The 14,529-nt window shown below is 42.8% G+C and overlaps 2 protein-coding genes across 2 annotated transcripts; both read left to right on the top strand.

The window, feature by feature from the left end:
- Positions 1 to 80: 80 nt before the first annotated feature.
- On the top strand, positions 81 to 8,894 carry mknk1 (MAPK interacting serine/threonine kinase 1). The gene is made up of 14 exons (XM_076278281.1): positions 81 to 167; positions 996 to 1,058; positions 1,970 to 2,063; positions 2,183 to 2,284; positions 2,473 to 2,570; positions 2,710 to 2,789; positions 2,887 to 2,960; positions 3,068 to 3,172; positions 3,269 to 3,324; positions 4,044 to 4,139; positions 6,332 to 6,526; positions 7,850 to 8,014; positions 8,277 to 8,320; positions 8,642 to 8,894. Exons 1-14 carry the CDS (start codon positions 120 to 122, stop codon positions 8,862 to 8,864), a joined length of 1,443 nt encoding a protein of 480 aa, XP_076134396.1. The 5' UTR covers positions 81 to 119; the 3' UTR covers positions 8,865 to 8,894.
- Positions 8,895 to 13,227: 4,333 nt separating this feature from the next.
- Positions 13,228 to 13,857, top strand: tmem275a (transmembrane protein 275a). Its single transcript, XM_076275396.1, has one exon. It carries the CDS (start codon positions 13,228 to 13,230, stop codon positions 13,855 to 13,857), a length of 630 nt encoding a protein of 209 aa, XP_076131511.1.
- Positions 13,858 to 14,529: the final 672 nt, after the last annotated feature.

Raw genomic sequence — 14,529 nt, 5'->3', positions numbered from 1 at the left:
GTGTTGGACCAATAGGAATCAGGAATTCTCCACAGGGGTGGGACTGAGTGATGTTTTTGCTTTTGCCGTTCATCTGCAGCAGCGCGCGCCAGGAATCACAGAGACGCAATGCACAGGGAATGGCAGAGGGGCTCACTATCGATTCATTTGGACATTCCATATCTCAGGTTTGATTTATAACTTAAACTAAATAAGTATATTATAAGAAAGCAGACTTGTATTATAAATGCAATTGTTGTAAATACGATATCTAACTGTCGTTGTGACTGATAAATCGTTGAGATTATGCTATGTTATGCTAACGGCTGTTATGAGGACGGACAGACAGACTTCAAATTACTCGGTCATCATTTGTTCATTGGTTATTTTATTTTGGTTCAGATTTACACTCTTTATACTATGTAGTGATTTTCATACGCGTAGTTTATTAACAGTTCATGTAGTGGTCAGCAATGCTGCTCACCAAAGCTAATGTTTAGTAGAAGCGCCCCGCTCTAGCAAATCCATTTACTGGGCTATTCATTCTGAGATTAAAGAGTCCGTTATCTCCTAAACCATATATTCTTAGGTTGTCCAATCCTCACACGGGGGGAAAAATGTAGCTAGCCAGCAAACATTAGCTAAGTTAACTTGCCTAACGATCGCCAGTGCGACAAGTGGTTTGAGAGGTTAACGTAACCTACCAAGTTTGCTAGCTACGTGATTACTATTAATACATTGCCAGCTAACGTTACTTGCTACACTGAGCTAATTTACATGTTTATTCTCAGACCCCTGCCAATTCTTAGTTTGGTAGGAAGGTTTATAGAGTTTAATTCAAAAGTTTAGCATATCTCGCGGGAAAGTGTTAAAGGGTTAAAAGTCAGTTATCTGTGAAATACTTTGCATTGCAAAGGTTGCAAGCCAGTGCCTGTCAGTGTCTGCATCACGGTAGTAATTTATCTTCAAATCTCCCGTTGCCTGTGGCTGATTCGGGACTGTTCTTTGTGTTGCAGTTAGCAGGGATGGTGAGGCACAGCCAGATTGCCGAGCTGCAGGCTTTCCAGTATTCCCTTCAGGTAACATTCAGTAAATCTACTGTGTGACATTCCAGTTTTTACCATGCCCATGTCAAAAGTGTATTTGTTGGTCAAGGTGTAATGTAGGCTAGTTCTACTAACTCAAAATGAATTGTGGCTGCCTAACAGTATTTTACACTGACAATCCATTCAATCCACTACACAAACCTGTAATCTAATGTTTTTATGGCCTTGGTTGCCTTTTAAACAAATATTGATTGTATAAATCAATCTTTGAAGGTATCACCTACTTTTTCCCATGGAAAGGTTATATCATAAATAAATAACTGACTTGGCCAGAGAGCCTCTGTAAGTTTACTTTATCTGGCGGCCCTGTCTAACTTCCTGTAAACTCACGCAACACTGTGGCAGGCCTAACATACTGAGTTTGAGGAAAGTATTGCATCAGCAGAGGTCATCAGCATATCTGAGCGGAAGTGTTAACACACTCTCTTTGATGCCCTGAAAGTGCAAATATTACCAGGAATCTCCCCGGGTCAATTTAGGACTGACTCATAATCTCCTCCTCACCTCATCTCCCATCACTTTACTGCCTTTGGATGGCTGCCATGTAAATAGATGGTCTTCTTTTAACGTCACAGACTGGGCTGTGCTGCTCTTTGTAATTACACAGCTCACTGGCTGTTTGTATCCAGAATATAGCTCCCCGCAGTTTATGAGTTTGCTGCAATACAGAGCTGGAACTTTGTCGTTTATTGTTCGTACTATGAAACCTCACACAATGCTGGCTGTTATTCTTGCTCTTTATTTTCACTTTTTGTTTTCCCCCTCTCACTTTTTAACACCATCACTCTCTCCCTCTCTCTTTTCTTGACTTGTTATATTAGGGCTCCCACATATGTGTGTAACTTGCGTTTACTTTCTCTCCTGCATCCCTCTTGCCTACTCAGAGCAACTCTGCGGCGTCAGGCTCAGTGGGGGATTGCCTACAGGCCGGTGGTCCCTCTGCTCAGGAGCCAGCTTGCTTCCCCCAGGCCTCCACAGGTATCCCCTCACACCAGCCAGCTTCTGAAAATTAGCTTTTACCTTTGCCCAGACACATCTCAGGGCAGACTCTGAATCTTTTCTTTTCTTTTCTTTCTTCGTCGTCTTGTTGTTTCTAGCCATGGAGGCCAGCAAGCCTGTGGACATTGCGGAGCATCCTATGCGGAAGAAGAAGAAGAGGAGGACCAGAGCCACAGACAGCTTCAGTGGAGCATTTACTGGTACGGATTTTAGGAAAGGCTATCATCTCAGAGATTGGACTGGAAATTAGTTTTTGGTCAATTTGCACCATGTTCACAGTTGGGTGCTTAAGACAGGTTAACATTGGAATTATGTTCCCTTATCCTGAATTTCTTTTGAAAGGTTAAAGGTCATGTTTTTTTGCCTCCTCCTCTCTCCCCTCCTGTAGATCTGTACAAGCTGACTGAAGAGATGCTCGGACAGGGAGCCTACGCCAAGGTGCAAGGTTGCATAAGCCTGCAGAATGGGAATGAGTATGCTGTAAAGGTGAGCGTTTGTTTGATCAAGGCCGTAGGTTCCCTTACATAAAACATGGCACCTATCTTTCTTTCGGCGAGTGGAAAATATGATTATTTGTAACCCTTGATCCTCGTGCTAACCAGTGGTGTGTCATTGCCTGTTGTAGATCATTGAGAAGAAGGCTGGACACAGTCGCAGCCGGGTTTTCAGGGAGGTGGAAACACTCTACCAGTGCCAAGGCAACAAGTAAGAGCCCTTTAATTGTTTACCAAGATAAGCTAACTCTTAAAGCTGTCACATTCATGGGGATGTGTTTATTCATGCTGAGTTTTTGTGGTCCTAGGAACATTCTGGAACTAATTCAATTTTTTGAAGATGATAATTGCTTCTACTTGGTGTTTGAGAAGTTAAAAGGAGGTATGTTCTACGTTTATTCAGGCTACCAGAGACACTACTTTATTACATATCACATTTTAGTACTGTACTGTTTATATAACATTTAACTTATTTTTTTCTATGTGAAGGATCTATTCTGACCCACATCCAGAACCGTAAGCACTTTGATGAACGGGAGGCCAGTCGAGTGGTTAGGGATATAGCTAAAGCGCTCGACTTCCTTCACACCAAAGGTAGAAATTGTACAAGTTTCCTGTGTGAGCTGAACATAATATGCAACATATATTTGCAATCTTCAGTTTTGTAATGTGTGTGTGTCATGTACACAGGTATTGCTCATCGTGACCTCAAGCCTGAAAACATCCTGTGTGAATACCCTGACCAGGTAAAAGGCTTTCAACTGCAGATTGCTAACTCCTATAAACTATCCAACTGTCCTCTCTAGTAGTAAATGTTGCAGAGTTCAGGTGAAATACAATTCAATTGATACTATGGACAAGATGTGACACGACAACATTTTGCTACGAAGTCGGTCACAGCACTTCTGAGGAATTTTGGGCTAGTTGAAAGGCTTGGCAGTTACCCTCATTCTCAGTTTCAGTTACACTCTTTCCAACCACACTCGCCACATCAGAGACAACTGCTGCTTCATCTTTTGCAACTGTAATCTGTCTTACACAATTTGAGCATGTTGAGTAGGGTGGCAACTGACAGTATTTTCATTGTTGATTTAATCTGTTTCTTTTCTCAATTTCCTTGATGACTCAATTCATTGTTTGGTCTGTAAACTGTCAGAAAATGGTGAAAAAGTTCAGTGATTGAGTGATCAGTGTTTACAAAAACCAAAGAATTGGCCCCAAAGGTTTTAATTTGCCAACAAACCAGAGATATTCAGTTTACGGTCACAGGAGTAAAGAAATCAGAAACTATTCATTTTAACAAATTTAAGAAGCTGGGATCATTGTCTGATTAATCCATTACCAAAATAGTCAGCAATTAATTTAATAGTTGACTATGAATCTACACTCTTCATTTTCTACACTCTAATTGTTGAGCATGTATATATTAGTGTGTAACTCCATGTGATGTTCCCTTCTCGCGCAGGTGTCTCCAGTGAAGATCTGTGACTTTGACTTAGGGAGCGGTGTGAAGTTGAGCAGTGCCTGTACCCCCATCACCACCCCTGAGCTCACCACACCTGTAAGTCTCTGCTCTCTGACTGTAACGAGGTTTAAAGGAGCTATGGGTCGAATTTAAAGTAAAGGCCGCACAGGTGAAGTTGTAGCAGAAAATGATAGTCATTCTGTGTAAACTAGCAGTGACAATGAAGAGGCAGAGGTTATACTGTCGTTTCTCAACTATTAGCTGCGGCTTATACATTGATTTTGCAAAATGTCTTCAGCTATGAGGTTAATAATACACGGGGGGCAGTTAATATGGTATTGATATTAGTGTTGCACGGTGTATCGATACTAAAAAGGTATCACGATGCCTTCACGCAAAAAACGATACGATTTCCGACGTTTTTAGAATCGATACTTTATTAAAATTAACGTTCTGTGTCTGCGTGAACTGCTGCTCTCACTGCTCCTTGCACGCATCTAGGCAAGTGGGCGTGTCAAGCAGGCAGCTCTGAGTGAGTGAGTGCGCCGCCAACGTCAACATACAGTAGTTCTTTGCCGATCATCCTCGGCCTTGTGGATAAAACAAAAGGTGAAGTGAAATCTGCAACTATTTCAGATACATCGCGAATAGTGAAGGCAAGCCATCAGGTACACAGAGGCCCGTTTGTGAAATATGTTTCAAAGTCATTTAAAAGCAGTAGGCTACGCATGGAACTTGGCTAAACACCTCGCAGACATATCCCAACATTTTTGTTCAAAGAACGACAGGTTAACGAATATGCTACACAGAGGCCCGTTTGTGAAATATGTTTCAAAGTCATTTAAAAGCAGTAGGCTACGCATGGAACTTGGCTAAACACCTTGCAGACATATCCCAACATTTTTGTTCTAAGAACGACAGGTTAACGAATATGCTATAGAAAACACGACTACATGGTTAGTGCAAAGTTCTTCTCTTCTGTTTTAGTCTATCCTAAGTGAAACGAGTATGGTTCTCTGGGATAAAGCGAACCTTCCTTCATCAATGAATTTTGACGAGACATAACGAGCTGTAATAATTTTGATGAGACATAACGAGCTGTAATCATAGGGTGCTAACGTGATGAAAGCGCAATGTTCACGCCAGAATAACATTACCATAACTTGTAAACAATCTAGCCTATTTCATGTTCGGTCAGTACTACTGGTAATATTTGTCATGGCATGTAGATTGCAATTTGTTCAATAAGTATTGCCCAGATGTAGGATAGGCTACCCGAAATGCGCTAATTAAAGCCCACAGCATATAATACCATCAAAGCGTGTTGAGTCCTAATAATAATAGCGGCTTATTGTTACGTGGTAGCAAATCATGTTATCAAAGAAATAGAAGTAGGCTAATGTAGGAATGCACACAGACATATTGCAACAGGTAATGGTGTAGGCCTATCTGACGAAGACCTGAGTGGTTGGAACGTCGTACTTGTACACTGGGCGCAAAGAAGACTATCCTCACATTTTTCTCTTTGCAACTGTCAAAGAAATCCCATGAAGGCCTAGGGAAGCCTATACTGTACATCAGATGGCCTAAAGATTAGGCCCCTCTGCATAGCATTCAGTGATTTGCATGCAGTAATTTCAACACTGACCTTGATCTAGCCTAGTTTGGCTATTTAAAGCTACTTTATTGGCAAAACACAACACAATGTAAATGAACTAGGCGTATAACAAAAAAAAAAGGACTTAATCACACAAAGTAGGCCTACTATTTTACTGACTATAAAAATAATAATTATGTAGGAAGTTTAGAACCCAGAATTGACCTGCACACTACAAAAGTGCACCGAATTCAACACAAATGACTCAATACACTTGGAGGAGGTATGAGTCCTTTCTTTTCCAGATATCTTAGGATTTAGCCGTAGTATCGTTTCAGTATCGAGCATCGTGATATTTATGGCAGGTATCGTATCGAAGTCATAATTTTGGTATCGTGACAACACTAATTGATATGGTTTTGTTTCTTTTAACTTGCATAAAACACTGTCCTGCAGCTTATACACAATGCGGCTGATACACAGGAAATTACTGTAGCCTAATTATGGGAAATGACATAAAATATGGTATGTGACCTACATATCTGCTGTATGCTTAAAAATGTACATGCTCCTGGATACATGCAACAGAAATATTTGATATTTGTAATATATCATCTGTTCATATGAATGACAGGAAATAAACACTTGCCCCTTTGCTCCCTCAACCATTCGTACTTCCTTCTGCCAACAGTGTGGGTCTGCAGAGTACATGGCCCCTGAGGTAGTGGAGGTGTTCACAGACGAGGCCTCGTTTTACGATAAACGCTGTGACCTTTGGAGCCTAGGGGTCATCCTCTACATCTTACTGAGTGGGAGCCCCCCCTTTACCGGTCACTGTGGGACGGACTGCGGATGGGACCGCGGAGAGGCCTGTCGCGCCTGCCAGGTATGATGTCCTACTTTTGACCTTGCGTTGTTTAATCATGAGGGAGAAAATGTGGATTTAATTGTGGGTTTAAGTGTACGTATAAATGTGGATTTAGGTGCAGATTAATGGGATTTAAAATTCCTTCATCAATCATAAACGCCTGCCAAAAAGCCGAGCCGGAAAAGGGATGGGAAATCTCTGGCTAAAAATGTTCCATCTGGCTCTGTGTGGTGACTCTTTATCTTCCAAGGTAGTGAGGATTTGCTACATAGCAACATCTGTGGGGTATACTACGAAGCATGTTAGACATATCTAGGCTATCTAGACATATCGAGGCTACACAAGGCCTTGACTCAGGGGTAAAAGTTAAGTGATACTATGATAGCAGTTATGTAATATATATTTGTCAAACTAGGCTTTTAGCTCAGATCTGTGCGCATTCTCAGTGTTGGGATGATGTTGGCCAATCGTGAAACGTGGAGACACACAAGACAGCCTATATTACAAAGTCTTAAGAGAAACATGGTAATAAAAATATACTATCAGTGTCTAGCCTATAACGTCAAATAAATCGATTGTCATCAGATGGTATGCATGTCCATAGTGGCATATTTGCACGCACAACACTGTTAAAGCGCCTGCGAGATCCAAGGTGTTTGTAGAGGCGGAGCTCCACCTGTAAGATATATGACAGAATCCTACACTTGAGAACTTTGTTTTTTAAGATAATTGATTGGTCATTAGGTGGTAGTTTTACACCATTTGAGCTTAGCACATAACCTGCTCCCGACCAGGTTTGGTTGGCAGCATAAGACACCATGGTGATACAGCGACGCTAAAACAGAGCCACTTTCGTGTCACAGCATACCCTGGCTTTGAGCGCAACATACCTCGCTAACCCACTAATTGAGATTTGTAGTATAGCCCACTGCTGCAAAGCATCTTTTCGTATTCAAGATTAATGTTTTTAATTCAAGTCTCTGACTAATCTAGCTCTAAACTATACTCATAAGGCTTGCGGCATAAAAACACAACAAGCCACAGGGTCTGGTAACTCAGGCAGACTGCGTGAATTTGGTGAAAGGTTGATCATTTTGCTCAATAGTCATGTTTGGCTGGAATCATCAATGGCTCGATTTCAGCCCCTATGTTGTTCCCGGAACATTGTGTTTCCCAGAACACTTACAAAATCATGACTGTGTATGAACAGGCGTGGTGTTTGTTTGTTTGTTTGTTTTTAAAGACAATAGCCATTTGCCAGTTTTCTGAATTTGCCAAAAATTGTACATGATTATAATCACGGACCGCACCTTTTATGTGGACTATCGTTTCTTTTTCCAGAACAATCTGTTTGAGAGCATCCAGGAGGGGCAGTATGAGTTTCCAGATAGGGACTGGGCCCACATCTCTGATGGGGCCAAAGACCTCATCTCCAGGCTGCTGGTGCGAGATGCAACACTGCGCCTCAGCGCTTCCCAGGTCCTACAGCACCCTTGGGTGCAGGGAGTGAGTACAGAGCCTGGCTTGTGCTTGTGTTTACATAAACACCGGGCATTGCTGTAAAAGAGCTTAATGCTCAGTCAATTTTCCCTGAATAAACAATGGTTGATGATTATGATGATGATAATGAGTCATAATTGGCAGATGCCAGGTCCAATTTGTTCCCAAAGCATCTTACAATATTAATTTGTTATGTTATCTATGTACCTTCCATTGAATCATTCCATAATCCTTGAACTGTCGCTGTTTCTGTCCCATTGTGTTCTAGACTGCTCCAGAGAGAGGCCTTCCAACTCCACACATCCTTCAAAGGTAATTTTGATACTTTAACATTCTTTGATTTTGGAGTTCATGCAGAAAGCATGCTCATTTTCAATCTACTCTTCATGCTATCTTACAACTAAGGTTTTTGTTTTTTTTGTGGTGTAAACATTGGTTCCAAAATGTGGTGTTTGTGGGTCTACAATAGCAAACAAATGTGTAATATGATCTGAAACAGTTGTATTGCAATTTGGATCTAACGGAGTTGCGATAGTTGCTAATCGTGACTGCGAACAAAACCTTAGATGTTAAAAACAAAAACGGCAGCAGTTTCTTGACCTTTTGGTCCCTGTTTATGTCAAATGCCCACAGGAACAGCAGCACCAAAGACCTGACGCAGTTCGCTGCGGATGCAATCGCCTTCAACCGGCAGCTGTCCCAGCACGAGGAGGAGTGCGAGGACGCCAGCGCCTTGGTGGTCTGCTCCATGAAGCTGTCGCCCCCCTCCAACTCCAGGCTGGCCCGCCGCAGGGCACAGTCCAACGCCCTCCGCGCCCGAGACTTCCTGCCCACGGCTGAAGAGCCCACAGCGTGAGAGGCGACCCCCCCCCCCCCCCCCCAACCCCCCCCAAACACACACACACACACACACACACACACACACACACACACACACACACACACACACACTTCAGCCTCACCAAGTCACTAAAGAACTCCACCCAGGTGTCCTCTGCCCCTCTTCCATTCCCACCTTGAGAACTGAATTTGGATGATGCTGAGCTCAGGTTTGTGTTTGTGGGCCCAAAAGTCTTATCGGTTATTTACCAGGAGACAAAAATGAAAACAAACAAACAAAAACAAAACAGAACAACAGGTGCCCTATTTGAGCAGCTCAGTTGCTTAACACCATCTTTACTCACCTCAGGTTCTAGAATATTCTTCTCAGCTGTCATGTAAAAGGACTTCAGAGACACCTGTCGACAGTTATTTGACAAGCATTTTGATTACAGTTACTGAATGATTTTTTTTAAATTAAGCTATCTGTTAAGCAATGATATTTATTAAGCATTGCTGCAATTGTCAATAACAGCTTGGTTTTAATGATATGGCCAGTATTTGTCGGACTATTAATTCAGAAAATCCGACTGCTTTTGTTTCATATTTATTGATTTTATATAAGAGGTAAGAAAGGTGCTTGCAATGTTACGGTTGAAACGAGGAAATGTGTTTATTTTTATATAGTTGTGTTTAATTGTGTTTGTTTCTGTTACTCAAAACTGTCTGTAGCACCCCATGTTTCCAGTCCATATCATACTCCTATTGCTGAGCCTCTAGAGGGTGGCAAACAGGCCACCGTAGTCACAGTTGATGACATCAGTTGGGACAGGTGTCATTATTGTCAACCTACTCTACAACTCTTCAAAATCATTACCTCAGAATCAAATTGCACACAATTTTTTGCACATACTTTTGATATTCAAATTAATGTACAAATGTCGGCTTACTATTTTCCAAGTGGGTTGCATATTTAAGGAAGGACGGTGCCACATAGTCTTAACTGTATTTGCACACCTATGCTCACCACTAGTTTTATCAGAATATTGGGTTGTATCAGATCATAGTATGTGTTTTTACTTTATTTTTTGGTAATGGCAGTCATGGAAAGCCTCAGAAAGGCACTTACCCCCCCCCCCCCACCCCTTTTCCTCTTGAACCACAAACCTGTTTGTCTTTCCTATGTTTTGTATATATGTGTATTAGTGACACATTAATGTTGTGTCTTTTAATTTTAGTGCTATTTGCACACAACAAAAATTTGCCAAAGTAGGATAATTCATCTACATGGCTTCAATATTTTTTTTTCTTTCTTTTATCTGAGTTATGAATGATGAACTCCACTTCTAGCTCCAGTGAAATGCTGTTGTCACCTATGTTGAGCGAAGGGATGAACCATGCTATTGGCCCATGTTTTACCTCTACACTAATAAAGAACCATGGGCATCAGCTGGTGAACATGAATGCACCAGCTGATGTGCATATGTTGCCTTGTGCATATGTTCCGTTTTTTTTTGGCAGATTGGTGATACTAACAGGAACCCCTACGCAAAGGCAGATGTTTTAAATGTCATACGAGTTCTCATCCTGCTCTAAATGTGCTCAAACAAAGAACACAGTGGCCCCTGCTCTGGGTCCTCTTCCCACGTTCCTCAAACAAGGTTACAGGGATTAGGCCTACACTCTCCTGAAGTTAAGTGGTCATGCCAGAACAAGCGATATTTAAACATTATTTTTTGTATGTAGGCCTATTTTTATTTTTTCAAAGCCTCCTGCAGACTGGAGAGGAACTCTCTTTTAAAGAGAGTTTAAAGTGTAGAAATCCTGAGAAATCCCCATAAGAGGAGTCTGATGAACCATGACACTTCCAGACGTTTTTTCATTGAAAGGTGAGGCATGACAACTGGTATTGCACTTTTGACATGGAATTATAAATAAATCATTACATCTTTTTGACAGATGCTGTATGTGTGTTTTTTTCCCCTTGTCAAATTGAATTGAGAATGGGCTGAACTGCAACAGTTTGAGCAAATCCGTATTTGAGGGGAAAAGTCATTAGATTGTTGAGGGCACTGATAGGAAATCTAATTTCCTACACCCAATTAATTTTATGTATAACCCACTAATGTGAACTCTGTGTACGCGGATGTCTCCCAGTTGCCATGGATACAGAATCCCTATTGCAACTAAGCAGCATTCATGGCCAGCCTCAACCAAGCAAGAGAAGGCTGTCTCAGCCCTGCATTATCAGGTAGGTTATCACTATGGTGCATGTGGCTTTCCACTAAACACAACGTTGAATGAGAAGCATGGCTGATTTGGAAGGCGCACTCTGAACCCAAACAGTGCGTCACATGCAGAAGACTGCATGCTGGCAACGTACTGATCCTGCCTCAAGTTCCAACTATGAAGATTATCCATTTCTCATATATGCATATACCACCAAATCAGCCACGGATTATTTTAGAAAGATCACTAATATAGGGCTTACAGGTGAATTTGGTGCGAAAGTGTTGGCTAAGGCATAAGCTATCTGAAAAGGGCATATAGGCCGAGTGTGAGTAGGCTACCTGGGATAAAATAGGCCTACTGGAGCAGTGGTGGGGAGGAAATAGTTTTGCTGAAGAAAAAAAAACTTATTGAACGTGTTTATTTTTTAAATAATCTTTCATTCGGCTGTGGTTTTGTAGGCACACTCGATGAATGAATGGTGTGAGTGTTGTGAATGGACCAAGAACACGAAATGACTCACCTGCCCACACACGGATGAGGCAGCGGGACTGCAATCTTCCTAAGAAAGAAGCAGAGTGAAAATACAGACAAATTGACGCTGTCCTTGAGAGGGGTATACATAGAACACTAGCTGGTGATATAACCGGAGATGCTTTGTTCATTTCACAGTGCATGTTCCCATGACAGGGCGGCCTTAGTTAATAGCTTACAACCCGACATCAATCCTCACCCTATAAGCTGGTCTAAAATGGGTGCTTCTGGACTGGTCACTATGGATGCGACACGGACCTCTTGATATTGACATAATATGATCAGATCTCAGAAATGTCAAAAATATTTCTACAAATGTGTTCAGACTGACGTCAGAAAATTCTGATCGGTTGCCCAAAGCTTCTCTGTCAACGCTGTAAGACGGCGCCTCAAGCGGTAGGTGTACGTTTCATTAATAAGGAACTCGGCGCGCGGTGAGACAGAGGCGAGAGTATTTCAGTGGATCAGATGAATAGACCGTGAGCCGTGACCAGCATCTTCATCCTCAGAAATGCACATGCTATCGCTGGAGACACCTTGAGCTGTAGCTTCACTCGTTTTCGATCAAGAAGCAAGTAGGCTATAGCTGCTTAATGGTTTGGTGGCATCATTTTTGCTGTTCCACGGTAAGTCAATAACTGACCGTGATTCTCGAGCTACTGGTGTGAAAAGAGCCTACATCAATAATTGTTGCTTCATTGAACGTTGATGTGAATTGATAGGATGTGAAGTTAGGATGATTTTGATGATTATTTTGAACTAGAGCGTGTTTTCAACATGAATTGATTTGCATATTGAATGGTGACGATTTTGCGTAAAACTGTCAGTTACGAATTTTACCAATTAACTTATGGACTGACAGACGTCCCTGACAAGAGGTTCAGGAAATGTATTGATTTTACAAGTGTGATAACACTGATGGGCTGTTGTCCACGAGGTGTCAGGTAACTAGCCTATAGTCTGACGATGAACGAATTTTCCAACTTTGAAGAGCGTGATAAATCTGATGTCAGTTGAACAAGCCATTTTCTGACATTTAATTTGAATGAAATTCGTCATTTATTCTGAAGTCTCTTTTTAAGTGTTTAACTAACCTATTTTCTCTGTGTATGCAAAATGATTATTCTGTTGTGCTCTCATTGAGTGTCATTGATTTCTGAAAGTGAGGATACAGCAATCAGTAAGATGCTATCTACACGAACACTTGTAATCTAGGACTTTGACCTCAGGAGGCTGTCAATTCTTGTATTGTTTGCATATGAAGTAGGCTAGTTACCAAAGTGATATTACCATCCAGTCCCACACTAAATAAGACTTTTATGGTACCTAATTGACTCTCCGGTTGTTCCCTTATCCAGTTATCTTGTAGCAAACTGCACTGTTATATGCCTTTCCTTTTTCCTCCAGCTTTCAGTATCGCTGCATCACAAAATATGCCAGCTACTCTAAAAGGCCTCTCAAGGATAATTTGGTAGAGAGGCATTTGTTGGCTGATCTGGCTACATTGTTACTTCACGCTGTGCTCTGCCTCTGTCAGGGACTCCCACTGGCTGCATCACATGCCCAGCTCAGCTAGTGTTTCTGGCATACCGCGCTATTGCAGGCCATTGAGAAGATAGCCACAAACTGCTACCACCATGGTCCATCCTGACAAGACCGCCCGGACCTCAGTGCCCAAGAAGGGCTCCAGGAAGCGGAAGCTGCGTCCCCAGGGCCTGCCCTCCCCGGCCCTGTGCTGCGCCTGCGGGCTCTGCATTATGCTGGCGGGCATCAACATCACCCTGGTGGGGGCCTTCGCGTTTGGCAAGTTCGTGCCCACCAAGAATCCGCCCATCATCATTGGGCCGCTGCTGCTGCTGGTGGCGCTGTCATTCTTCGCCGCGTGCTGTGTGTGCAGCCGCCGACCCCCGGCGCACGCGTCCCGTGGCAACGCGGGCGGCGGGGGCGGTGGCGCCGACAGCTGGGGCCTGATGCGCATGGGTGGCGCGGCCTTCGAGATGGAGACGAGCGAGCACACGCTGCAGGACACCACCGCCGTGCAGCTCAGTCCCACCAACTCCCTCAGCTCCTCCAACAAGTCCAGCCCCGGCCACGACACACCTGCTGGCGACCCACCCCACCAGCTGGTCGCCACAGAGCTCAACGACTCACCGACCGCCACCGATGGTCTGATTGGCGGAGCCAACTGTGTCTCAGCCTCGGTGCCTCTCTGTCAGGAACACATAGCCGTTGAACTTGGCCCCACACATGATGCTTCTGACACATAAAGTGGTCACAGTTGCATGGGTGTCTGACATCCAGGAAAAATCACACTGTTCTCAAGCAATCTGGCTTGACTTAAAGTCTTTGGCAAAAGAAAAAAGAACTGTGATGGTTCTTTAAACATCACAAAGGTTAGGAGCAGTTGTACTTGTAGTTTGCCTGGGAAAAGTACACATAGTTGCTGTAAAAATAAAATTACTTATAACACTCGTTTTAGGCAGATTTCAAGTCTCTTGTTTACAGGGATACAGAGAGATATGCTGCCTGAATTACCCTCAGACATTTTCAAACTTGCCTTACTAAGCCTCTTTCTTCTGTTGTGCTGCTGAGAAACAAGTGACTGGAGACCATTGACATTTTCTTGTTTGGGAGTCATTGGCTCACCATGTCACCCTGACCCCACAGTGGTGAGGGGAAGAGCATGGCTCAGGAGAAAATAGCCCTTCAACAATGATCATTCATGGACACAGGAACTGAATCTGATACAAGCCCTTTGGAAATAGGGGACATTGTACATTATGTGAAGGGGACGAAAAGAGTTCCTCTGTGCCTCCTCATTGGATGCCAAGCATTGTGGTGATTTTGTGGTGAAATTGGTGACACTGCTCAGCAGATATGACATTATCTGTCTGTGTCACATGCAGCAGAAACAGAGAATGCACTTCTGTGGAAGAAGC

The sequence above is a fragment of the Alosa pseudoharengus genome, unplaced genomic scaffold, assembly GCF_046254945.1.
Source record: "Alosa pseudoharengus isolate Yale_2024_CS ecotype anadromous, Long Island Sound unplaced genomic scaffold, YU_APseudo_1.1 YU_APseudo_1.1_scf_11, whole genome shotgun sequence".
Taxonomy (NCBI): Eukaryota; Metazoa; Chordata; class Actinopteri; order Clupeiformes; family Clupeidae; genus Alosa; species Alosa pseudoharengus.
This window is presented reverse-complemented; position numbering and strand designations above follow the sequence as displayed.